This window comes from Rhipicephalus microplus, chromosome 7, assembly GCF_043290135.1.
Source record: "Rhipicephalus microplus isolate Deutch F79 chromosome 7, USDA_Rmic, whole genome shotgun sequence".
NCBI lineage: Eukaryota > Metazoa > Arthropoda > Arachnida > Ixodida > Ixodidae > Rhipicephalus > Rhipicephalus microplus.
The window spans coordinates 67,988,195-68,015,330 of NC_134706.1; the positions used below are offsets into that span (position 1 = coordinate 67,988,195).

Genomic DNA, 27,136 nt, shown 5'->3' on the forward strand with positions numbered 1-27,136 from the left:
AAAGGAGCACTTCGTCTCCAGGTTGGAAGGATACATCACGATGCGATTCATCATAAACTAGCTTTCTGTCTTGCTGGCGGGCTTCAGTGTTTATACGAGCTCGTTGGCGGCACTGTGCGAGTCGTGAAACGTATTCCTCTGAAGAGGATGGAGATGAATTCGCTTGGCAGGTAAAGAAGGAGACGTCCAGGAAAGATGTAGGGGAGCGTCCATAAACTAGGTAAAATGGCGAGTAACCGGTTGTTCGCTGAATGGCCGTATTGTAGGCGAAAGTGACGAATGGTAGAACAACGTCCCAGTTTTTGTGGTCTGGTTGAATATAGGCGGCGATCATATCAGCAAGAGTGCGGTGGAATCGCTCAGTGAGGCCGTTAGTCGGGGGATGATAACTAGAGGCAGTCTTGTGAGTTGTGCCGGAGGCCTGAAGAAGTTCGTTCACTAGTTGTGAAAGAAAGGCCCTTCCACGGTCACTGAGCAACACACGTGGAGCACCATGACGCAGTATAATGGCTCGGAGGATGAAATCAGCAATCTCAGAAGCTGAACCTGTAGTAACGGATGCCGTCTCGGCGTAGCGCGTCAAATGGTCAATGGCTGTTACTATCCACCGGTTTCCACCAGCACTGACTGGGAGGGGGCCATAAAGATCGACGCCTACAACTTCGAATGGTGTGGCTGGGCACGGAAGAGGCTGTAGTTTACCAGCGGGAGCAGATGTTGGTAGTTTTCTACATTGGCAGGTAGTGCAGGACCCGACGTACCGAGCTACACTAGTGGTAATGCCTGGCCAATAAAACCGACTTCGAAGGCGATCGTAGGTTTTATGGTAACCAAGGTGACCAGCAGTCGGATGGTCATGAAGTGCCCTGAGGACTTCGGACCGAAGCGATCGGGGTAGAACGGGAACCCAGCGCTGACCGTCAGGATGGTAAATTTTGCGGTACAGCACCGAGTTGTCCAGCTTAAATTGCGAGAGTTGGCGACGGAGCCTTGCATTAGGTGGACGGGAACTGCCAGTGAGGTAGTCTATAATACGTCGACAGTATGGGTCAGCCAACTGTCGAGAAGGAAAATCTTGCGGGTCATCCGAAGGCAGCTGGTCCATAGAGGTGAGAGAGGAAACCGCCGTAGACGTGGACTCCGAGGGCGTGTTGTGCAAATTGATTGCGGAAACCCCGAGTGGAGTCGCTGGTAGTGGGCAGCGAGAAAGAGCATCGGCGTCGCTATGCTTCCTGCCACACTTGTACACGATCTCAAAATCATATTCTTGGAGGCGTAGAATCCAGCGTCCGAGGCGTCCCGACAAGTTCTTGAGTGTCGAAAGCCAACATAAAGCATGGTGGTCGGTCACAATGGTGAAATGGCGGCCATGCAGATATGGACGAAATTTCTGTACTGACCAAACGATGGCGAGGCACTCCTGCTCGGTAATCGACGCAAAATCGTACGGAACCGTCTTTTTTACGCACCAGAACCACCGGAGACGACCAAGGACTGGTTGAGGGTCGGATTATCTCCCGTTGCAGCATATCTTCTACGTTTTCCTCAATGATTTTCCGTTCGGCTAGGCAGACGCGGTACGGACGACGATGCACAATGGATGTTCCGTCGGTCTGAATACGATGTGCTGTAGCGGTTGTCTGGCCCAGGGTGGATGAATGAACGTCAAAGGAGTTTGCATGCTTTTCCAACAAATCAAGCAGCTGCTGCTTCTGTGAGTCATTCAAGTCTTTGTTGATGGCTGCTGTAAAGGCCGAGGAAGCAGCATGATCTGCAGGATGGCCTTTAGAGGAGACAGGGGTAAGAGGCACAACGCACACAGGCTGCAGATCGGCAACGCAGGCGACAGTAGTGCCCCGTGGTAGTAAAATTTTATCTGGTGTGGTGTTGGTAGCAGCGAGAACAGTTGATCCATTGTTGAACCGAGCCACACCTGATGCGAGAGCTATGCCTTTATTAAGGCAACAGGGTGACGGAGTGACCAAAATGTCACCAGAGTCGACGTCGTTGGACAAAACTGTCACTAATTGATGTTCGTTTGGTGGTAACTCGATGTCTACTGCAGCGATGAGTCGAAGTGGCCTGTAGGTTTCGTCGTTGAGCAAGTGGTCCGTGTCAGTAAGATGGACGACACGTTGTGCACAGCAAATAGCCGCAGAAGCAGAGGAAAGAAAGTCCCAGCCTAAAATGAGTTCATGGGAGCACGGGGATAGCACAGCAAATTCTATATGATGAAGAATTTCGTCAATTAGTACACGGGAGGTACAGAGAGCGGAAGAGCGAATCATTGTTCCCTGGGCTGTAACCAGTGTCGGTCCATCATAAGGCGTTGTGACTTTTCGCAGACGGGCACACAAATCAGCACGAATAACAGAAAACGCAGCCCCAGTGTCCACCAAAGCATCAACGTCCACTCCCTCAACTATGACCGCAATCATATTGTAGGGGCGCGCTGGAGGAATTGGAGTCCTGTGTTGGAATGCAGTTTGTCCTCCAAAAACTGCATCGCTTAGTTTTCCGGACGCCGATCAGAAGTAAGAGAAGCAGGCTGAAGAGGAGAAGAAGAGCGCCGATAAGGCGACGGTGAACGGCGTCTGGTTGATCGATGACTACTGCGCAGTTCACCCGATGCTGGCGGAGATGGAGACCGACGCGGTGGTGACGAATAACGGCGACCCTGGTACAAGGCTCCTGCGGTATAGTCCCGTTCGCGTATGTCATACCCTCGGCGCTCGTCTTGCTGGCGCTTGCGGCAAAAGCGTGCAATGTGACCAGGATAGCCGCAATAATAGCACGTAGGCCGAGTCGATCGATGAGAAGGGTAGTAGCTTGCGCTGACTGCACCAGGAGAGAGAGAAGTCAGAGGGACAGGTGACGGCTCACGCGGTGGTGATGAAAAGCCCGTGGGAAAGCTTGTGGGAGGTGCGGCAGCAACCGACGCGTACGTTCGTGGCGGGGACGTCGAGCTGACGGTGCCTGGTGGTGCGGTGGCGGTGTGCGGTAACGATGGTAGAGTACGGGAGACAATGGGCTGCAGGTTGGCCATGTGGGTCATGGACGTGAGCTCCTCCCTGATGACATCCCGCAATGACGTTGAAGAGGACTGAACGGGACACACTGAAGGTAGTGTGAATCCCATTGATTCTAATTCTTCACGTATAATCGCCCTTATCGTGTCTCGCAGGTTTGGATCAGTCGTAATACGGGTCGCGTCACTGTCTGATTGTAGGCGCATAGACTCAAGTTCTTCGAGGCGCTGACAGGTTGTCGCAACGTCAGCAACGGTAGCCGGATTCTGGATCGCTAGGGCATTGAATGCGGCGGGTGCAATCCCCTTAAGAAGCTGGCACACCTTGTCTGATTCTGTCATTGGTGTATTAACCCGGCGGCAAAGTAAAAGAACATCCTCGATGTAGGATGTGTACGACTCCCCGATGTGCTGTTTCCGAGTCGCGAGAGCTTTCTTTGCGAGAGCCGAACGAACAGCCGGTGTGCCAAAGACATGACGAAGCTGATCTTTGAAGGCTGACCAGTCGGGGATGTCAATGAAGTGGTTGAGGAACCACGTCTTCGCGACACCCGTGAGGTAGAACGACACGTGAGCGAGTTTGTAGGTGTTATCCCACCGGTTAGCAGCGCCGACCCGTTCGAAATCGTCCAGCCATTCTTCCACATCTTCCCCGCGCATACCAGCGAAGGGATGGGGCTCACGCTGGAGGCTGTTGATGACGTGAGAAGGCGCGGCACGCGGTGGTTGAGTGGGAACGGCTGCAGCACCGGCCTCATCTTGGTGCGACATATTTCCGGACACCTGGCCCAAGCGGCGACCTGAACGTAGCTCCAGGGGGTAGAGTGGTCGAGAGGATGGCGGGGGATCTAACAGCACTCTCCACCACGTATGAAGTCTTGGTTTGGATTACCTTTTATTAGGACCGAGGAACCGGCAGCCGACAGCTACGATGAATGAGCCAAGAAGATGATGCTACGCGACAACGATGAGGATGCATGAGCCACACATGATAATGATGATAATGTACCGGTGAAGAGGTTGCGTATACTAAATGCCCACAATATACACAAATAAATAAGTAACCAAAATCTTCGACACGAGCGAGACCGGTCATACAAACCTGCGATCTGTCGCTCCGTGGGGTGACACGTTAGACAATCGGCCACCGCCTGCACCTCCGCAACCGTGCAAACAACGAGCTATTCACGAACACCCTTTTAATGTTGACGGCCCGCACGTCTCGGGGGTGTTTCACCGTTGCAGAGGCTTCATTATCACGCGCGTGATGACGCAAAAGACCCACGGGCACGCTTTGAACGGCATCGCCTTATTCATGCCCGTGCTGTGCTTCGTCGAGCCGCATGCATCGATGTGGGAACCGGAGGCCGTCCACACTTCGTCTTTCCTTGCGGCACGGATTAAGTTCCTAACGAGAAGCGAAGGTGTAGGCTAGCACACGGCCGGGATATACTGCACCTGCGCACTCCCCACGTACGTGTTTCAAAGAGCTGTCAAGCAGCAGACTGTAGCTTTTAGCCCTGAAAACCACTACGGATGTATTTGTAAAAATAAAGAAATAAAAAACAGCTAGCACAAGGAAGGTGTGCTCATCATTTCTGTAAGCGACCTTCAATCGTGGCCTGGTTGTCCAACGAGCGCAAGTGCCAAAGGCGTTTGGCGCTCGCCGCATGCAGAACAGATGCAGTGTTGTTTACCTCTCTATCTCTCTCTGATCGTTGCCAATGCTTTATGCTACATCTGGTCCTCACCCTGGAGCTTCGTAGCCGCACACTCCAACCACCTTCTGCGATGACTGATCCGGGACCGTCTCAGGCCGCCACTCCAGCTCTCACACCCATACCTGTCTTCTGCGCTGGCGCTCTCCGGCAGCGTGACCCCCCCATAATTGGTGGCACAGAGGACCAAGATGTGGACAACTGGATTGCCGAGTATGAACTGGTGAGCGCGTACAATAAGTGGAACGCAGCCGATAAGCTTACAAATGTGAATTTTTACCTGACCGACGTGGCGAAACTATGGTACAGAAATCATCGAAGTGATTTCAGTACGTGGTCGGAATTGGCAAAAACCCTCTCGGAAGTCTTTGGACGTCCTGCTGTCCGCCGCCTTCGTGCTGAACAGCGCTTGCGTGGCAGAGTACAGAGAACAGATGAGACTTTCACGAGCTACATCGAAGATGTGCTCTTCCTCTGCCAGCTCATCAACCCGACTCTGGATGAGGCAGGCAAGATAAAAAACATAATGAAAGGAATCGACGATGGTGCATTCCAAATGCTTGCTGCGAAGTGTCCCCAGACAGTCGCCGAGGTGATTCAGCTCTGCAAAAGTTATGATGAGCTGCGTAGGCAACGTGCTTCCACACGTTGCGCTGCTCAAGACACCGCGGACCTTTCATCCCTCGACTATCGCCATGACACTGCCGACCACTCTGCTTTAATGCCACTCATAAAGCAATTCATACACGAGGAGGTCACCAGGCAGCTATCTATAATCACCAGAACTACCGAGCCGATGGCACCCTTATCGCCTTCGCTTCGTCAGGTCATTGAATCGCAAGTTGCCGAAGCATTGCCGCCAGCTCCGGCTCCACCATCTGTTACCGCACCACTAACATATGCAGCCGCTGTTGCTCGGCCACGCGCTCCATCGTCTCCGGCTATCTACGAAGCAACTCGCCACTTTTATTCGTCGACGCCACCTGCCCACCCGTTGACTGTCCCGTCTCCGGCTGTATACGAAACAACTCGGAACGTTTATATGAAGCCGCCGCCTGCACGACCGTTTCCGGTACCTTATTCGGCGACAAGTGCCCCTACCGTCAGCCAATGGCGCACTCCGGATAATCGGCCAATATGTTTTTCATGTGGCATCCCAGGCCACATAGCTCGTCACTGCCGCCGTCGCAGCTTCCCTTCTCATGACATTGCAGGGGCCTCACACTACATGCCCATTCAGCCGCGATATCCCGTTCCTGCCGATCCACCTCTAGACGTACGTACCGGTCGCCGCCCATCCGGCTCAAGCCGTTCGCCTTCTCCTCGTCGCAGATCCATTTCTCCAATGTTGCGTCGCAACAGCCCACCGCGAGGGGAAAACTGACGGGCGCAGTTCCGGGGGCAAGAACTGCGTTGGCAGCGAAAATTTCAAGACCTAACTGCTGTCCCCCGAACGAAATCGAACTCTATATTGATGGCATAAAGGTGCACGGACTTGTTGACACTGGAGCTGCCGTATCTGTAATTAGCGAGAAACTGTGCCGAAACTTGAAGAAAGTGACCACGCCACTTACCGACCTATCTTTGCAGACAGCTACGTCCCATCATATTCAGCCTTCAGTTGTGTGCACTGCACGAGTCGTCATTCAAGGTGCGATGTACGTCGTCTCATTTGTAGTTTTATTCCGTTCTTCGCATGACGTTATCCTTGGATGGGACTTTCTTTCGTCAAATTCTGCTTTGGTCGACTGTGCTCGTTCCGAACTCGCATTATCTGTGCCGTGCTATGACCCCGACGATGGCGCTTCGTGTAGAGTGTTTGCTGCTTCTGACGTTGACATTGCGCCTTTCTCAGCTGTTGTTGTCTCGGTGTCGTGTGCCTCCCCCCCCCCCCGAATTGCCTGCGTTGTTTATGCCATCGGTCCCATCTGCGTGCCGTCGAAATATCATGCTTCCGTTTGCCGTCGTCATTTTTCGCAATGGTCACGCTCCCATTTATGTGTGCAATCCCTCGGACAGCCCGTCATCCTTACTACGTGGAGAATGCCTGGGAAGCTACGAACCTTGCGAGTGCATTCTTCCGGCTACTATACCCGATTCAACGGTTTCACTCCCAATTTGTGCTGTCACTCCTACCAACGCGCCTAATGATGCTCTGGACGTATTCTCGGATGCCATCGACTCTGAGCTCGCACCAACTCAGCGCGAAGAGATTATAAATCTTCTTCTCCGCTTTCGTTCTTCATTCGATCGTGACCAGTCAGGCTTAAGCCGAACCTCTGCGGTCATTCACCGTATTGACACCGGTCAACAAGCCCCACTAAGGCAGCGTCCGTACCGTGTGTCATCTGCTGAACGCCGTGTCATCGACGAACAAGTGGACGACATGTTGAAACGCGGCATCATCGAGCCCTCCAACAGTCCCTGGGCTTCACCGGTTGTTCTCGTCAAGAAAAAAGACGGATCCATCCGGTTCTGCGTTGACTACCGCCGACTCAACAAGATAACGCGCAAAGACGTATACCCTCTGCCGCGCATCGATGATGCTTTGGACTGCCTACAAGGAGCAGAGTTCTTTTCTTCGTTAGATTTACGCTCCGGCTACTGGCAGGTGCCCATGGCAGAGGGTGACCGCCCGAAGACAGCCTTTGTAACACCGGATGGACTATATGAATTCACCGTTATGCCCTTCGGCCTCTGCAATGCGCCTGCCACTTTCGAAAGAATGATGGATACCGTCTTGCAAGGTATGAAATGGAAAACGTGCCTCTGTTATTTGGACGACATTGTGGTATTTTCAAGCGACTTTGCGACCCACCTCAGCCGCCTCGAGCAAGTTCTTACGTGCCTTTCAACGGCGAGACTTCAACTTAACTTGAAGAAATGCCACTTCGGCGCTCGCAAGCTTGTAATTCTCGGCCATGTGGTTTCTAAGGACGGCATTCTCCCGGACCCTACGAAACCTAATGCAGTCGCGGCGTTCCCAAAGCCAACCACCGTCAAAGAGCTTCGAAGCTTCATCGGCCTATGTTCTTACTTCCGGCGCTACGTCCGCAATTTCGCCTCCATTATCGCCCCCTTGACCAATCTTCTTGCCGGAAGGTCTGATTTGTCAGCGTGGTCGCAGGCGTGTGATGATGCATTTCAGGAACTCCGACGGCTTCTCACCACGCCTCCCATACTCCGACATTTCGATCCATCTGCTCCAACGGAGCTTCATACAGACGCTAGTGGTGTCGGGCTAGAGGCCATACTGGCCCAACGCAAGGATGGCTTTGACGAGTACGTCGTTGCCTATGCCAGCCGCACCCTCAGTAAAGCCGAGAAGAATTACAGTGTAACTGAAAAGGAGTGCCTTGCCATTATTTGGGCAATTGGAAAATTTTGGCCTTATTTATATGGACGTCCGTTTGATATTGTGACAGACCACCATGCGCTTTGCTGGTTATCTTCACTAAAAGATCCTAATGGTCGGCTCGCTCGTTGGGCATTGCGGTTACAGGAGTTCGATATCCGTGTTGTCTACCGTTCTGGCCGTAAGCATTCCGACGCCGATGCCCTGTCACGTTCGCCATTGGCTTCAGAAGCTGTCGGCTCGCCTATCTCCACCAGTGCTGCCTTGGCCATCAGCATTTCGGACATGCCTTCCGAGCAACGCAAAGATGCTTGGATTTCTTCTCTTTTGGACTTGCTCTCAAACCGGACGCCCGCTCCAGTTTCCAGGACGCTTCGCCGTCAAGCAGGACACTTCGCAATTCGGGATAACCTGCTTTACCGCCGAAACTACAGTTCGATGGGTCGTAAGTGGTTGCTCGTCATTCCCCGACATCTGCGCTCTGACATCTGTGCCACGTTCCACGATGATCCGCAATGTGGCCACGCTGGTGTGTTAAAAACATGCACTCGCTTGCAGCTGCGGTACTACTGGCGCGGTATGTACCGTTTCGTTCGCCGTTACGTAAAGTCTTGCCTTACGTGCCAGCGACGCAAAATGCCCACTCAGCATGCCACAGGTCCCTTGCAGCCGTTGCCATGTCCAGCACGAGCTTTCGATCGTGACGGAATCGACCTTTACGGTCCGCTTCCCTATACTTCGAGTAGCAACCGCTGGGTCATTGTCGCTATCGACCACCTAACGCGGTACGCTGAAACAGCTGCGTTACCTTCTGCTACCGCAAAAGACGTTGCGTGTTTTATACTGCAAAACCTGGTTTTAAGGCATGGAGCACCTCGACAGTTACTAAGCGACCGCGGCCGCGTTTTTCTCTCCGATGCTATCAAAGCGTTGTTGAGCGAGTGTCGCATCATACACCGCACTACCACAGCCTATCATCCGCAAACTAATGGGATGACAGAGCGTTTTAATCGTACACTTGGGGATATGCTGGCCAAGTACGCTTCATTCGACCAGTCAAATTGGGATAGCATACTGCCTTTTGTGACATATGCTTACAACACTGCAACGCAAAGCACCACTGGATTTTCGCCTTTCTTTCTTCTTTATGGACGCGAGCCATGATCAACAATGGATACTATTCTTCCTTATCGACCGGACCCTTCAGAGATGACTACCGTTTCTCGAGCAGCAGCACACGCTGAAGAATGTCGGAAGCTTGCTCGTGCGTTCACGTCACATGACCAGACGCGCCAAAAACATCGCCACGACGCACAAGCCACGTCTATGAGCTTTGCACCGAACTCACTGGTGTGGTTATGGATTCCTTCTACTCCTCCAGGACTCTCCCACAAGCTTTCGTCCAGGTACCATGGCCCTTATCGAGTTATACGCCAAACATCCCCTGTCAACTACCTGGTCGAGCCGCTGGATGCATCTCCGGACAAGCGCCGTCGGGGACAAGAAATTGTACACATTTCTCGGCTCAAGCCATACCATGACCCTTCTGTGTACACCTGTCCTTAGGTCGCCAGGATGGCTCCCTCATCGCCCGGGAGTGATTGTAACGAGGGCAGTGGGCATGGAGCTCGAATATAGAAAAGGAAGAAGACTTGCTGTGATCGCAGGCTTGCGTTCAGTTTGCCCTTGCGCTCAATAAAGCTTTCATTCGCCGAGTCAACTCCTGCTGGTTCAACACCCGGTTTCAATATATATATATATATATATATATATATATATATATATATATATATATATATATATATATATATATATATATATATATATATATATATATATATATATATATATATGTATATATATATATATATATATATATATATATATATATATATATATATATATATATATATATAAATACTTCTTCGCGCTTCTTCGCGTTGTACACATTTAAAATTCCAAGCATTTAGCAATATTCTGCGACGTTGAGCGCATATATATAGCCACCGCTGACTTTGTGCTTTCATGGCCATACCGTTAATGTAATGCATACCAAATTTGTCATGGCATACAATAACTTTACGACTAACATTAATCACCGCAGCATGATAACCATGACATGCATACTGTGTATGGCATGACTTACACACCACGCTCATCACCACGCTCATGGTGCGCTAAAGTCCGGTTCTCTAGCTTGATATACAATAAAACTGGTATTGCTCCTCGTGACTGCATGACAAACATAAATGACGAAGATGTATGGCATGTACTGTATGTTTCACGCTCATCGTGCAATCGCGACCGTTTCGCCATAGCTTGACATACAGAAAAATATTATTGTGCGAAGTGACTGTATCACGAATATAAATTACAGGCCTAAACATGCAAATCGATACACACATGTTATGTACAACATTATAAACGTCTTGCTGGCTTCTTCGCATTATATGCCATCGATCCCCACAGTGCGTCAGATCTTTCAAGTTTGCTTCTCAAGCAACGTGCGAGTGGTTACTATCAAGTGCGTGTTTAAATATTTCCTTCGGCGTTTTTATGTTCTAGTTGCTTTCAATGTTTTGCTTAATCTTGTTCTCTGCACAGCCACGAAACGAACTGAATGCAACGAAGACGAGAACAACGCGTGCAAAGAAATGGGAATGGAATGCGATTTCTCGCTCGGCGCTGCCGTGTGCATTGGTAAGCATCCACTGCGGAATGCCTAAAATGTTTTATTTATTTTTGTTACTCGTTTGTCAGCACCCCTCTTTTATATTCTTATTCTCTATAACACAAACATGGCTTTGTGATATGAAAAATTTACTATAGGTCTTCGCTAAGGAAAATGCAATAGGTAGCATTGTAAAAAAAAGCTTAATACTTGGCTTATCACTTCTATGGAAGAATTCAGAACTCACTTAAATTTACTATTCAGCTACAAACAAAACTGTTGTATGACAATGTTTTAAGAACATGGATTAAATTTTCCAGCGCAGCTTTCGGCAAGCACTGGAACACTATTTTGCAAGCTTGAATAGTTTAATAGACCACAGATGATGTAATGTAGCACAAACACTATTATATAAAATTCTGATCACAACAAACTATATACAATAGACAACTTTTAAGGAACTGTCCATTACGAAGCATTCTCGAGATTTCTGTGGCTGAGGTTGAAGGTCACGCGAGTACTTACAAATGTTCGAGAGTCAATCGGCAATGTGCAAGTCACCTCGGAGAGAGCTATCACGTTTAAAAACTTTACATTTTCTTTTGTCTAAAGCTGCAAAAAAAGCACCGTCTCCACACTCTGGCCGTTAGAGCAGCTGTGAGCGCAACCCTAGACTAACAAACTGAAAAAAAATGTTTCGCATACGAACGGGAAGGTAACAGCGCGGAAAACAACTATCCAACAGAAGGACACATACAGAGCGCTGCATGGTTCTTTCTTTGTTTGGTTTCTTGTTTTTCTCGCTGTTTTCTTCCAATAAGTCTTACAACTACGCCCAGGCCACCTCTTTAGTTTCACATACGAATCAGTGACTTTTAAAAAAATGTTCCCGCAATTTCATGAGGGGCGAAGCACCTTAACAGCGCACAATGTTCCCCCGTTCATAAACCGCCGCCATGCGTCTACAGCAGATGTAGAATTCGAAACATCTGCGGACAACAAAAAGGTAATCAGAAGGCTGTCACCCAGAGTAAACAAAGTGGAAGTCTGAAACACCAAAAAAAAAACAACGACATTCAACCATCCATTTGTCAAAGCATATGGAAGAACAAAAGGTTGACAAGAACAGAATAAAAGGCTGTTAACTAGAAGAAAAAAGAAGGGTCACGATTCATGATGTGACTTGCACGGCTTCGCCCTATCATTAACATTCACTTCGTAGACATGCGTGGATAAAGTCCGCAGCACTTTGGTAAGGGGGGGGGGGGCTACAAACGTTCATACATGGATTGCATGTAGCGTGGTCACGCTCATAAACAAGGCCACAGCAAGGCTTGCGACGCTCAAAACTAGGTTAAACTAAACGATCGAGGTGTAAAATAATATTATTCATAAAAATTTGCAAATACCAATCATGAACTGAAAGTGTCTAAACCCGTTTCGTAAACAGGCGAATGACTCTGGCGCCACGTGAGAGAGGGCGCCACTGCCTCGTGGAGAGTGAGATTTCTCCTCTCGTCCGCTTTCTACATGGTGCTAGTATGAAGCGGGCGAAAATTGACAGAACTCGCTGCAGACGACGCGTATCTCAACTGGCGTAAAAAGCATGAAGTCAATAAGGAGTAAAAATAAGTAGTGCGTACGTTGCACATCGAATGCGACAAACAAAAATGTCTAGGTGCCAAACAAATCCAGCATTCTCACCTCAAACATTGATATGCCATCGACACTTTGGTAAATTGAGCCATGGGTACTCGACGAACGGGAATAACCCGTGCTGCGCAGTTGCTCATGTTTCACAGTATGCCCGCTTTTTTTTTTTGACGCCGGCACACGTGTTTTCAGCGCTCGTTTTGTGGACCGTGCTTAAGCCTCAAGTGTTTTTCTTTCGTTCCGGCAGACGAGGTTTAATCAGTGGCCAGCTGAACTTCGTTTATTTATTTATTTTCAGCTTAGGTGTTACGGTCAACGTTTTCCGTGTGTCGCAGATCGAAATTTATCATTTTCACGAACCGTCACGCGTTCAATCGCCGACTAAAACGCGTTCTTGGGCTTGTTGTTGCGTTGTCTGAGAAAACATGAAGCCACTGCGAAACGAGGACGAGAAAGGACACGATGTTCGTGTCCTCGTTTCTTCGCACCTCAATGTTTTGTCAGTGAATGACCGCCAAAGCACTCCGTAAAGACGGTTAACAAGAGACTCTGGAACACGCCATTCCTTATCTGCGTTCGCTGTCCGCGTGTTTCCTTTTTAATTTCTAGTGGACCAGTGCAGTCAGCAGTGGCATTTGCACCATTTTTGCGACACATACGCGCTTTAGCAGTTCTACAGCAGAGCTATTATGGTCGAGGAGGGAAAAAGATGGAAGCCAAGAGAACTACTACTGAGGAAGAGACAGAAATAAAGGAAAGAAAAACAGAAGAAAGAACTTCGACAGAAAGACACAGACTAAAAAAACGTCAAACTTAGAGAGGAAGCAATGTAGTACAGTAGTCAGCATGTATTGTGTAGTGTAGCAAGAGGAAAGACAGAAGGAAGAAGACGAAAGCCAAGCAAAGATACGGTCACCTATAGGTGTCTACCAGCACTACTGTGACCCAGCCTCGCACCACTCAGTGCAAACTTAGCTAGTGTGCTTTGTTTAGTATATTTTAAACACCGTCGTTTCCTTTGCAGACATAAATCGCACGACATGCAATGAAGAAGAGATGAAAATATGCAGATCTAGGGGGAAAAAGTGCGACTTTACAGCGCACGCACCAGTGTGTATCGGTAAGCAATTGTAATCTCATTCAATGAACCCCAATTCTCCTCTCTGCCATGGGAAGTTTTTTTGAGGACTGACGCGTGCAAGTGCACATTCTATTTTGATTGTCATCACCAATATTTTCTTTCCTGGCAGATACAAGCCGTAAGGCTTGCGATCGGGAGGAGGTTCGAAGATGTTCAGCCCTCGGCAAGGAGTGCGATATGGTGGGAGGGGCGCCCTTGTGTCATGGTAAGGTGCTCTACTTGCAAGAAAACTTTAAACACCTTAAATTGCTGAAGGTGCAGCATTGTTAAGTTAACTTGTTTGTTTGCCGTGTGTTTCTCTAGTTATAATGTTTTTCCGACTCTGGCGGTAATAGGGCGCATTTATTTGCGCGTTTTCTTCGCAGTATACTTTAAACTCATGCAGGCTCGGGTCATTGATTTAATACTACAAGTGGACAATAAAATATTGACGCGTGTCTACATGTGGACAAAAACAATGATGGGGGATTTAGTGGACACGAGGTAGTGGGTCTCTAGCTTCACTCGAGACCGAAGAAGACGGTCTTGTGGCTCAGCTGTTGAAAACACGCTGTTTTCGTTGCCTCAACGTGTACCTCTGTTTTATTCGCGATGTACCGCGACACTGGTGGAGGAGCTGGGCCGCAACTCTGTCTGATGCTCCACACGCCCGCTGGGAGCCGTTCATCGAGTCCAGAATCATTGTCACCGGTAGCAACTCCGGTGCATCGCTCCAGTCGACGGTTGCGAGGCCTCGCGCCAGAGCTCACTCACTCGCCGGAACCTCCTAGGCACCGAACACCTCAACCAATGGCCAACGCAAGCCCACAACAGGTGCCCAAGGCAGCTTTTTGACGCTCTCATCTCAGGTGACCATTTTTCAACCCCTCGTTTCCGATCGCTTTAGTGGCGGTTCCCATGCAGACGTCCACGACTGGCTTGACAACTACGAGCGTGTTGCCAAGGTCAATCAGTGGTCGGAACAGGAAAAGCTTTCCCACGTCTATTTCTACCTTGACGATGGCGCTCTTACTTGGTATGAAAATAGTGAAGGCAATTTGTCAGCTTGGCCTGACTTTCGACAGACGTTCGTCTATACCTTCGCCAATGTCGATAGAAGGGGCCGTGCGCAGCAGTTATTGGAGATACGGGTTCAAAACCCCCACGAAATCGTTGCAATGTTTGCCGAGGACATGACTCGTCTCTTTTATCGAGCTAACCCGCACATGACGGAAGATAAAAAGTTGAGTTACCTCATGCGCGGTGTCAAGAAACAGCTTTTCACCGGGCTACTGCGCAATCCTCCAAGTACCGTGGTTGACTTCATTAAGGAAGCTACGGCTATCGAGCGGGCCCTTCATCAACGCAGCAGGCAATATAACCGAATGTCCTACAATGTCCCAATCAACGCTAATGCCATGATGTCTGAGAATCAGACCTCCTTACGAGACTTGATTAGGGAGATAGTTGGCGAAGAACTGCAGAGGTTATGGACTCCGGTGTCTGAAAATCCCATCGCTTCGATCGCTGAAGTCGTACGCGACGAAATTCACCAAGCATTGTCTACGACTGGTCCTGATACTCAGCAGCGTCCTATGAGCTACGCTGCCGCTCTTCGACGTCCACCACCCGCTATGCCGACGCAGTACCACCAGGTGCCCATGGTCCCTTGGTCTCCGCCGCAAGAGCAGACACTGCATCAACCAACCACGCTACGGTCATACAACCAGCCGTCCACAGCCACCCCATGGGCAGCGACGCCAGGGGAGATGCTCAGACGTCCACCGACCCGAAAAACCAATACATCGCGCACAGTGGACAGACGTCCACTATGCTTTCACTGCGGAGGTGCAGGCCATATTGCCCATCATTGCTTGCATCGAGGTGATTTATTCCGTCCTCATCGACCTTGGTTTGACGGTCGACGTACCAACGACGAATGCACACCACGCCGTGACGACATCCCTTTCTAAGGAGCCCGTTCTCACTTTGAGGATGACTGTACCACTGCAGAGGAGGCAATGCCTACTCACCCTCCTAGTCTGAGACGTCAATCCCGCTCTCCGTTCCCCGCGCGTTCACCTTTGTCGCACCGCCACACATACGCGGATCTTAATACAAGAAGGTCACCTAGCCCGCGATGGGGAAACTGAGGTCGGCGACCTCCGGGGGCGAGGTTGCAGGCCATAAATATGACGACAAGAAGCCCCCACAGCATGACGTTGTACAGCCGATAAGCCGTGAAAACGATGAAATTGTGACTGCCGACCTTAGTGTTCTTCTTGACGGTCAGAAAGTGACAGCTCTAGTCGACATTGGTGCCGACTTATCTATTATCAGTCAGGACCTCGCCGACAGCTTCCGAAAAGTGAAGACGCCGTGGACAGGCCCTCACATAAGAACAGCAGGCGGCCAGTTACTGATGCCCTCTGGAAGATGTACTGCAAGAGTTGACATCAGAGGTTCTCCTTTCACTGCGTCGTTCGTCGTTATCGCCGCATGCTGCAGAGATGTAACTCTTGGCATAGATTTTTTACGGGAATATGGCGCCGTCATCAACATACTAGAGAGCTTGATTACGTTTAACAACAGTTCGGGCTTACCCAATTCTCAAGAGGCGCGACCAAACCAACTGCGTATTACTGATGACGACGTGGTTCTCCCTCCTAGGTCAAGCACGCTTGTTTCGGTGGCCACCGCTGCTCAGTTTTACGCCGAAGGAGTTGCAGACCAAATAAGCTCGCTGCTCTTCACCAACGGTAGTTCCATCGCACGAGGTATCGTCAGAGTTGCTGCTGGATGCACGGACTTGCTGCTGACCAATTTCAGTGCTGAGCGCCGGCACCTTCCTAAAGGCACGGCTGTCGCTTACTTCGACGATGTAGATGTCGAAGGCTGCTTGGCGGTAGTAGATGAGTCGCTAAACCTTGATTCAGCGCCCGTTCTGGACGTTAGCACTACTTTGCCGAAAGACGATCGACGCAGACTCCTTGAGCTACTGGTAAAATTTTAAGACTGCTTTTCGACAACATCAAAAGTTGGCCGCACGCCTCTAACCAGGCATCGAATAATTACCGACGAAACGCGAGACCTATTCACCAAAACCCTTATCGCGTGGCTCCAAAAGAACGTGAAGCAATACAACAGCAGGTAGACAAAATGCTTGAAGATGACGTCATTCAGCATTCATAAAGCTCTGGGCGTCACCTGTAGTCCTCGTTAAGAAAAAAGACGGCAGCCTGCGTTTCTGTGTGGATTACCGAAAGCCAAATCAGGTGACCAAGAAACACGTATATCCACTACCGCGTATAGACGACTCTCTCGACAGACTTCGACACGCTCGATACTTCTCTTCAATGAATTTGCGGAGTGCAGATTGGCAAATCGAGGTGGACACGAGAGACCGCGAGAAGACCGCTTTTGTAACACCAGATGGGTTGTATGAACTTAAGGTCTTGCCATTCGGTTTGTGCTCAGCGCCTGCTACCTTTTAAAGACTCATGGATACTGTGCTTTCTGGGTTAAAGTGGAAAACATGCTTAGTATATCTGGACGACGTCATAGTGTTCTCCGCAGCGTTTTACGAGCACCTTGAGAGACTTGAGGTGGTCTTACGAGCCATACAGACCGCGGGCCTGACGTTGAAGCCTGAGAAGTGCCACTTTTGCTAAGAAGAGCTGCGATTTCTTGGTCATATCGTCAGTTATGCAGGTGTTCGTCCCGATCCTGAAAATATTGCAGCCGTAGAACAGTTTCCTTTGCCGACCAATAAAAAGGCTGTCAGACGCTTTCTCGGCCTCTGTGCATATTATCGACGATTTAACGCAGACTTCGCACGCATAGCATCACCGTTAACTCGCCTCACGAGAGAAGACGTCACCTTTGAATGAAATAACGAAGAGAAAGCTGCTTTTAACGATCTCCGCCAGTGTCTACAAACACCTCCAGTTCTTGCCCACTTCGACGAGAGATCCCCTACGATGCTTCACACCGATGCTAGCAATGTTGGTCTGGGAGCTGTCCTTGTGCAGCAGCAAGAAGGCACAGAAAGGGTATTCGCTTACGCAAGCAGAACGTTAACACGCACTGAGGCTAATACTCCACGACTGAGAAGGAATGTCTCGCCGTGGTATGGGGGGTTACAAAATTTCGTCGGTATTTATATGGTCGCCCTTTCAAAGTAATCAGCGATCACCACTCACTGTGTTGGTTAACAAATGTTAAAGGCCCTACCAGCCGATTAGCACGTTGGAGTCTCAGGCTGCAGGAATTCGATATGGCAGTCGTACATAAGTCAGGGAAGCGGCATATGGACGCCGACTGTTTGTCCCGTTCACCCATTGAGTCGGCGACCCTTCCTGAGGAGGAGGAACATCATTTTTTGGTGTCCTCGACACGACCACCATTGCGCAGCAACTACGTGACGACGCTGAGTTGCTTGGCTTAATTACCTACTTGGATGGCAGTTCTCGGAAGGCGGCAAGAGGTTTCGCAAAAGTGCTGTCTGTCATCGTTTTGTTTACGGGGCGGAGTACTCTAAAAAAGAAACTTTTCGTCGACGGGATCCGCCTATCTACTCGTCATCCCAGCGGTCCTGCGCACCGAAGTACTGAAATCATGCCACAACCAGGTTACCTATGGTCACTTGGGTTACACAAGAACGTTGGCTAGGGTACAGCAAAGGTATTACCGGCCAAGACTAATTACAGCCGTGAAGAACCACGTTCGTACCTGTCTCGACTGCCAGTGACGCAAGTCACCACCAACTAAACCAGCTGGCCTCCTGCAACCCGTACAGGTCCCAATAACTCCATTCCACCAGATTGGCATGGACATTTTGGGCCCACTCCCTACTTCTGCTGCAGGCAACCGATGGGTTATCGTCGCGACAGATTATCTGACGCGTTATGCCGAGACATAGGCTATCCAGAGAGGTACAGCAGCGGAGGTGGCAAGATTTTTCATTAAGAATATTGTACTGAGGCATAGTGGACCAACCGTCGTAATCACAGACAGAGGTATCGCATTGACGGCCGCTCTTTTGGACCATGTTTTGATGCTGAGTGGAACAAAGCATCGTAAGACCACCACCTACCACCCGGCGGACGAACGGGCTGACAGAGCGTCTAAACAAAACCATTGAAGACATGCTTTCAATGTACGTAGACGTTGAACACAAAAATTGGGATCAAATCTTGCAATACATAACGTTCGCATAACCACGGCCAAGCAAGAAACGACCCGCATGACGCCATTCAGCCTCGTTTATGGACGGGAAGTACAAACCATGTTAAATGCAATGTTACCGCACGAAGGCGACGACATCGTCCCGGACGCCGACACGTTTACCGAACGCGCGGAAGAAGCTAGGCAACTTGCACGTTTACGCATCAGCCAGCAGCAAGAGTACGATGCAGGCCGTTACAATGCTCACCGCAGAATAGTCGTCTACCAAACTGGCGACAAAGTATGGGTTTCGACGCCGGTACGGAAACGAGTACTTTCCGAAAAGCTCTTAGAAGATATCTTGGACCTTACCTAGTGCTGCGAAGACTGCGTGACGTCACTTACGAAGTTGTTCCCGACAGTTCGCATAGTACGAGGCGTCACCAGCATCATCTTGAACTCGTTCACGTAGTCCGCATGAAGCCTTACGTCAGCGAGCGGTGTGAGCTTTTCCTTGTAAAAAAACACAAACGAAACTTCATTACAGACTTTGCATCGGGGCGATGTTCTTTGAGAGGGAGGCAAATGATGCGTGTCTGCATGTGGACGAAAACAATGAAGGGGGATTTATTTGACACGAGGTAGTGGGCCTCTAGCTTCACTCGAGACCAAAGAAGACGATCTTGTGGCTCAGCTGTTGAAAACGCGCTGCTTTCATTGCCTTAAGGTGTACCTCTGTTTTATTCGCATTGTACCGCGACAATATAGAAGTATTCAGTACGCATATTGAAATAAACATTGCCAAGAGCACGAACAATTGTTACCTACGTTCACTTCATAATTAAACCCACGCGTCGTTGATGTGTTGCCTATTGACTACAATACACGAAAGCTCGAAGTGAAAACCGACACAATGTGAAATGAAACGTCAAAATCGGCACGATCAACATACCATATATGTTCGAAGATATTTGGTGCCTAACTATCAGGCCCATAGCCGAGGAAAAAGGGAGAGGGGGGTACTAGTTTACAACTTGTAAAATTGTGTTGAAGGGGTGTTTTACCGAGAACAAGTGATGAAAAAAGAAGTTGTTCAAGGCCTTCCACAACGTTTCAAGTGAACTATACCTGCAAAAAAAATTCTCAGCTATGGGCCTGCTAACTAGAAAAGCGTATTCCTTCGAAAGTGTGATAACGTCGAATATGCGAGGCTAACTCGATTGTCTTTTACCGAGAACAAGTGATGAAAATAGTTGTTCAAGGCCTTCCACGACGTTTCAAGTGAACTATACCTGCAAAAAAAATTCTAAACTACGGGCCAGCTAAGTAGAGAAGCGTATTCCTTCGAACGTGTGATAACAACGAATATGCGAGATTGACTCGATTGTCTTTTACCGAGAACAAGTGATGAAAATAGAAGTTGTTCAAGGCCTTCCACGACGTTCAAGTGAACTATACCTGCACAAAGAATTTTGAGCTACGGGCCTGCTAACTAGAGAAGTGTATTCCTTCGAAAGTTTGATAACATTGAATATGCGAGATTGCCTCAATTATCGGCCATTGCCTTCCATAGCAAAAGCAAGTACTCATACCCGTGTTATATTTGAAATTCGCTTTTATAACACAACAACAATGTGCGATGGCCGTTCATATTATGGGGTGGTACAAGTCGTTTTGTTTTTGATCGCAACTGCTATGATGATGATCGATATGTGGGGTTTAACGTCCCAAAACCATCGTTGGACTATGAGAGACACCGTAGTGAAGGACTCCGGAAATTTCGACCACCTGGGGTTCTTTAACGTGCACCGAAATTTGAGCACGCGGGCCCACAGCTTTTCCGCCTCCATCGGAAATGCAGCCGCCGAAGCTGGGATGTCTACTTACTGCAAGTAACAATACGAATGTCAATTACATCTGTAATTTTTACCAGCTCATGCGCGAGCATCTCAATAAAACCAGCTATTCAAATATAAGTTTTTTTATATAAAAATGCAAGGAGGAGTTCTCGCCATTGCGCACACCAGAAAATCATTTGTGCCTGTTTCTCTGTTTAATGCAGAACATTATTACTGGTTCTTAGATTCTTAAAAAAGGTAGTGGTACTTGCTAAATTTTGAGGTAGTAGTGGTTCGTCACAAATGTTACAACCATGGTAGTAAGTGCAGTTAGTAACGGTTAACATTTTTGCAGTTACTAAAAGCTTTGGTAACTGTTACTAGTAAGCTTTAGTAGCTGTTAAACAGTCGCAAGCGCCCTATGAGCGTAAGATAAAGAAATGTTTTACATGACACGCATATTATGGTTATCATGTCTGGACCTGTCATTTACATTGGTTGTCTATTCACGTCACGTGGTGCCAAATTTGTTTGGTATAAGTGTAGTTAAGTAAACGCCCATGAGCGCATCATGAGCGTGACATTTTGTCGTGTTCTTGCATGACACGCATCTCATGATCACGTTTGGACCAGTCACATACCTTCATCATTCATTCACGTGACCTAATACCAAATATCGCAAATGTGAGGCTAGCAAAACGGCCACGAGCGCATCATGCGTTTGACATGTAGTCATGTTGTTACATTACACGTTTGTAATGATTATCACGTTTGGACATCTCATTTACTTGTGTCGTCCGTTGTCGTCAAGTATTAAGAATTTTGTACATGTGAAGCTAGCCAAACGTCCACGAGTGCATCATGAGCGTACCATGTAGTCATGTTACATGACACGCATCTCATGATTATCATGTTTGCACCAGTCACATTCCTTCGTCTTCCATTCACGTACAGTAATACTAAACTTGATATATGTGAAACTAGCGAAACGGCCACGACCGTATCATGAGCCTGGCATGCATGTAATGATGTTTTTTACATGACACTCAACTCATGATTATTGTTTGAATCAGACGCATACCTGTGTCATCCACTCACGTTCCATAATACCAAATTTGGCATATGCGAAGCTAGCGAAACGGCAGCGAGCGCATCACGAGTAAGGCATGTGGTCATGTCTTTTGCTTATGTTCGCCATGCAACCATGTCATACCATACCAGTTTTGCAACGTGTCATGTGAACGAAACCACCCCAAGAGCGGAAGGACCATGAAATTTAAACCATGACATTTATGACATACATGCCATGATTTTCATGTTATGACAAGTGAAATATGCTCCTCATACAGTCATGTTATGTCATACCAAGTTTGGTATCGATACCATTATCGAAACGGCCAGGAGAGCTAAATGTCATAGCCGACTACAATACATACATACATACATACATACATACATACATACATACATACATACATACATACATACATACATACATACATAAATACATACATACATACATACATACATACATACACACACACGCACGCGCACGCACACGCACGCGCGCGCACACACACACACACACACACAGACAGACAGACAGACAGACAGACAGACAGATAGATAGATAAATAGATAGATAGACAGATAGATAGACAGATAGATAGACAGACAGATAGACAGACAGATAGACAGATAGACACACAGACACACAGACACACAGACACACAGACAGACAGACACACAGACAGACAGACAGACACACAGACAGACAGACAGACAGACAGATAGATAGATAGATAGATAGATAGATAGATAGATAGATAGATAGATAGATACATACATACATACATACATACATACATACATACATACATACATACATACATACATACATGCGCACATACATACATACATACATACATACATACATGCATACATACATACATAGATACATACATAGATAGATAGATACATACATAGATAGATATATACATACATAGATAGATAGATAAATAGATATATAGATATATAGTTATATAGATATATAGATAAATAGATAAATGGATAAATAGATATATAGATATATAGATATATAGATATATAGATAAATAGATATATAGATATATAGATATACAGATATATATATAGATGTATAGATATATAGATAAATAGATAAAAAGATATATATATATATATATATATATATATATATAGATTGATATAGATAGATAGATAGATAGATAGACAGCCAGACAGACAGACAGACAGACAGACAGACAGACAGACAGACAGACAGACAGACAGACAGACAGACAGACAGACAGACAGACAGACAGATAGATAGATAGATAGATAGATAGATAGATAGATAGATAGATAGATAGATAGATAGATAGATAGATAGATAGATAGATAGATAGATAGATAGATAGATAGATAGATAGATAGATAGATAGATAGATAGATAGATAGATAGATAGATAGATAGATAGATAGATAGATAGATACGCTCAAAGTGCCCATGCTTAACTAAGAAATGCTTCGCACCTAATATAAATAAAAAAATCATGGTATGAACTTGCATAAGTGTTAAACGATCATGGCCACAGCCTGAGGTTGCTCGCAAACATAATTCTTGTACCGTGGGTCCAAGATTGTCACGGCAGCGTATGGACGCAGGTACTCTATTCCACTAAACCTTTTGTCAATTTCTTCAAGAAGCTTTGCTGAAGATCAAAAGTGACTTGGTGGCTGAATTCGAAGCACTGGATACCCTACAAAGGAAGATAAATATTTAAAATTATAACTTCAGAAAGACAACAGCAGGTGCTATGTTAATTTTCCACAACATTTAATATTCAACACCGAAACCTTTCATGTATCACAATATTGACGTTACGATATTCAATTTCAATTTGTTGGTGTAGAGCGCATGTCGGTGTAGCATGAGTGACTGAAGCTCTCATTGAATTATCAAAGATATACCTGCTTTAGGCCGTACACCACAGGAATGACGTCGCTGAGTATAACGGAATGGCCCTTCGAAACCATGAGCGTGGCTTCTTCTAACAACTTCAGAAGGTCTCTTACTTCGGCAAGGACGCCGAGCTGATCACCAGCAATTAAATCTGGGAGCTTCAGCCGAGTGGCGCCTCTCTCTTTCTGCAGGTGTAGGAGGACCCGGCTGACAGCTTCGGACAACTTAAAAAAGCGCTCCAGCATGTAATAACAAATATTCCATCGGATCCTGATTTCTTGTATAAATTTCAATTACTCATGTTCCAGCTTGCCATCTTGCATCTGCATTTCCACCAACAATCGCGGCGCAACATCGCTGGTACGAAAGAAGCGAACAATCTTCACCGTCTTCAGCAGCGGCCGAAGAGTAATGAGAGATGTACATTCATAGTTAGGGGAATCGGCGTCAGTGACGTCCTCCAGGACGATCTCCGCTTCTTGCTCATTTTCCGGGAGCACCACTATCTAATGCGCTTCCATTTCTTATGGAACTTTGTTCACTTCTAGACCAATGGCAGCTTGGCCTACTTGGTTGAGAAGATGGGCAACGCAGGAGACGTGCTCATCGGCGCGAAATTGATCTCGGACGGCTGCCTTAATATTCTTCCCGCCATCTGTGACAATAGTTAGGACATTAGCCTGATCAAATATGTCACTCATCGCACAGTTGGCGCATTGCTGCATGGAGATTCGGAGTTATCTTTCTTTCTGGGATGTACATAATGCCGGTTTTGATGTCCACTAGCTTATTTCCTGAAAAGTGAAAAAAAGTTTAAACTAAGAGTGCACACTCAATATCGTTACGCACCATGGCAAATAAAAAGGGCATATTCATCAAAATTAAAAACAAAAACTTGCCTTCTCTGAAGTGAACCGCGAGACCAAGGTACGATCGCATTGTGTTTGCGTGCGTCCAAACATCGCCTGTAATGCTCAGATGATCTGCGGCTTGGACTCTCCGATCAAAATGTGCTCTAAGCTCCTCGTACTTCGCTTCGAGACTCTTAGTGATGGCAGGCTTGGTTGGAGGCTTATGAAGCGGCTGCAGTGCTTTAACGAACGTCTTGAAACCATCTTTCTGCGGTGTGCTGAGAGGCAAGTCGTCGTGCGCGATCATGTACCCGAGAGCATCAGTAGCGTGTTTTTCTCGGACTCCTCCTCCTTAAACGCACCAACACATATTGTCATGTCGTTGTAGCCTTCTCATTTCGGTCCGAATATGTTCCTCATTACAAGTACAGAAACTTACTTGCAAACGCTACAGCATTGGCGAGGCACTTTCCCGTCGGTCCATCAAACGAAGAAGAAGCAGAGGCACGTGAACTTGTAGTTGCAGCCGGATTAGAAAGTTCTCTAGTTGAAGATCCAGTTGCGGCAGCTGAGGCAGCAGCACATTTTTCACCCTGAAAAATAAATTAAACGCCAATGATGTAAAAAAATGCCACATTTCGCATTTTGGTGTTTATGTGGTAGGATGCAGGGGGGGGGGGTGAGCGGTCTCTCGGCTTTTTGAGCGAATATGACTTCCCAACTATCCATCATTTTAAACATGTCTTCCTAAAGCAACAAATCACTTGATTTTGCTTGCACTCACCACCATCGGCGGTGGGTGCGAGGAAAACCTACCCAGCCTTGACAACCACCCTAATCGACCACGTGACTTAACACGCTGGACGCATGGTCCTTTGCATCAACCACTCCTGACCTTTGTACTGGAAACTGAACTATTTCTCTTTATTTAACTTATATGCAGGAGGGCATACTGATGCCAATAAAAAAGCCGGCGATTTCGAAGATAACTTATACAAAAATGAATGGCTATTGGCTGAGAAATACTTATAACTTACCTGAAGAGGCTGATTGGTGTCGTTCGGATAGGGTTCTTCAACATTGTTACCTTCATCGTTACCACCTTTCTTTGGGAGATGGATCTTTAGCACCTGAATAGAGCGGACGTGCAGCTGGTGATATCTTAGAGTATCCGTAGCTGGCTTCGAGAAGTGCCTGCCACATTTATTACACCTTGCAGTCTTTGTTTTCTCGTCTTCAGCAAAAACAAATGGCCACATTTCGCTCTTCTTCCGATTGCCCGGCATTATGACATCCCAAAGGTTGCACTACAACCACCAAAGTTTAATAATCATACAATGTAACACGCAAGCAACGCAAGCCTCATGTGTACGCCAGCGACGCTCAACCAGCTTAAGGGAGAGGAGGTGAAGGCACTAGCAACAGTAGCAACAGTAGACTGTGAGCCGGAGAGAAGTGGACAAGTTCATTTCTGCCTCGATGGGGCAGAGCCGACACCTGCTGGGGCTTGAAGCATTGGGGAATGCTCGGAGTTGGACGCCCTTCCAGGCGTACGCGACGGAGATCAGGGCGAGTTCATATCTTTCTCTATGGGGTACGGCCGCCGCCAGCTCTGGGCTCGTTCTGCTAGCGCAGAAATGTGCGTTGTAGGGAAAGCAGTGAAAGAAAGGCGACGTGCATGGCATCTGTGTTTGAGGATAGCGCGCCTCGCAGTCATGCACTGCAGCCAAGGGCCGAGTTTGGGGGCGGGAGCATGGGGTGCCGTAGTCAAATAATCGAATAGGTTTAAGCGATTATTTCGATTATTCGAAAAGCGGAAACCAATTACAAATAATCGAACTACTGCAGACCTTTAATCGATTATACTTAATCGATTTCACCATCAGCACGCACGGAGGAAACAGCCCTCGCGCCTAGCGCGACCGACGCTGCATCCCATCGCTCGGCTGCCACCGAAAAGCCGCACGGGCTCGTCTCGCCCCCTTCCTATCCGCCAGCCACGTTTTTGCCCACTGTGGCTTTTTCGATGCTGACGCCCATCCCGCGCATGTGCATTGCGCATCGGCTCTCCTCGCCCTGCTTCCGCCGTGCGTGCTGCAGATAAAGGGCCCATCGGCCCGACAACCTATATGTGCAGGGACTCTTTTACAGGAATTTTATACGTGGCAAGTACATAAATTTATGTGCTCTTATATCTGTATTTATACCTACATATGCATAGGGACTCCCTTACAGAACTTTTATACGTGGCACTTACATAAATTCATGTGGCCTTATATCTGTACATATACCTATATATGCGTAGGGACTCCCTTACAGAAATTTCATACGTGACAACCATAAGTTTATGTGGCCTTATATCTGTATATATAGTTGTATATGCATAGAGACTCCCTTACAGAAATTTTATGCGTGGCAATTTCATAAATTTATGTGCCCTCATATCTGTATACAGTGTTGTGGATCCCACCGCTGCCCACCAGTTGTTGTGGCTCTCGGCGCTGTTCTCCTGTAGTCGCTTCGGATTCCAGCGCTGATCACCAGTTGTTGCGGATCTCAGCACTGTTTACCCGTTGTTGCAGACTGGCGTCTGCCCGGTCTCTTGTGGTAGCGTGGTGTAGCTTCGGGTTAAGGAAACGAACGCTGACAAAATGGGGATACGAAAAACAAACAGGTTTATGGCACTATTTACAATTATTTATAGCATGAGGTTAGGAGTTCACAAACCACGAGCGTGATGGTTGAACCGTTAC

General features: G+C 47.7%; 1 protein-coding gene across 1 annotated transcript; it reads right to left on the reverse strand.

Moving 5' to 3' along the window:
- Window positions 1-24,225: 24,225 nt before the first annotated feature.
- On the reverse strand, window positions 24,226-26,356 carry LOC142767786 (uncharacterized). The gene is made up of 4 exons (XM_075870025.1): window positions 25,421-26,356; window positions 24,823-24,976; window positions 24,432-24,734; window positions 24,226-24,326 (listed from the first exon to the last, which is right to left on the reverse strand). The coding sequence occupies exons 1-4, from the start codon at window positions 25,667-25,669 to the stop codon at window positions 24,226-24,228; spliced, it is 807 nt and encodes a 268-aa protein (XP_075726140.1). The 5' UTR covers window positions 25,670-26,356.
- Window positions 26,357-27,136: the final 780 nt, after the last annotated feature.

Excerpts from the sequence above, each read along its gene's own strand:
- LOC142767786 (XM_075870025.1), bottom strand. The coding sequence starts at position 25,669 with ATGCCGGGCAATCGGAAGAAGAGCGAAATGTGGCCATTTGTTTTTGCT. Across the intron at positions 24,977-25,420 it reads ACACCAATCAGCCTCTTCAG|GGTGAAAAATGTGCTGCTGC; the intron begins GTAAGTTATAAG and ends TTTATTTTTCAG. Across the intron at positions 24,735-24,822 it reads CAATGCTGTAGCGTTTGCAA|GAGGAGGAGTCCGAGAAAAA; the intron begins GTAAGTTTCTGT and ends GGTGCGTTTAAG.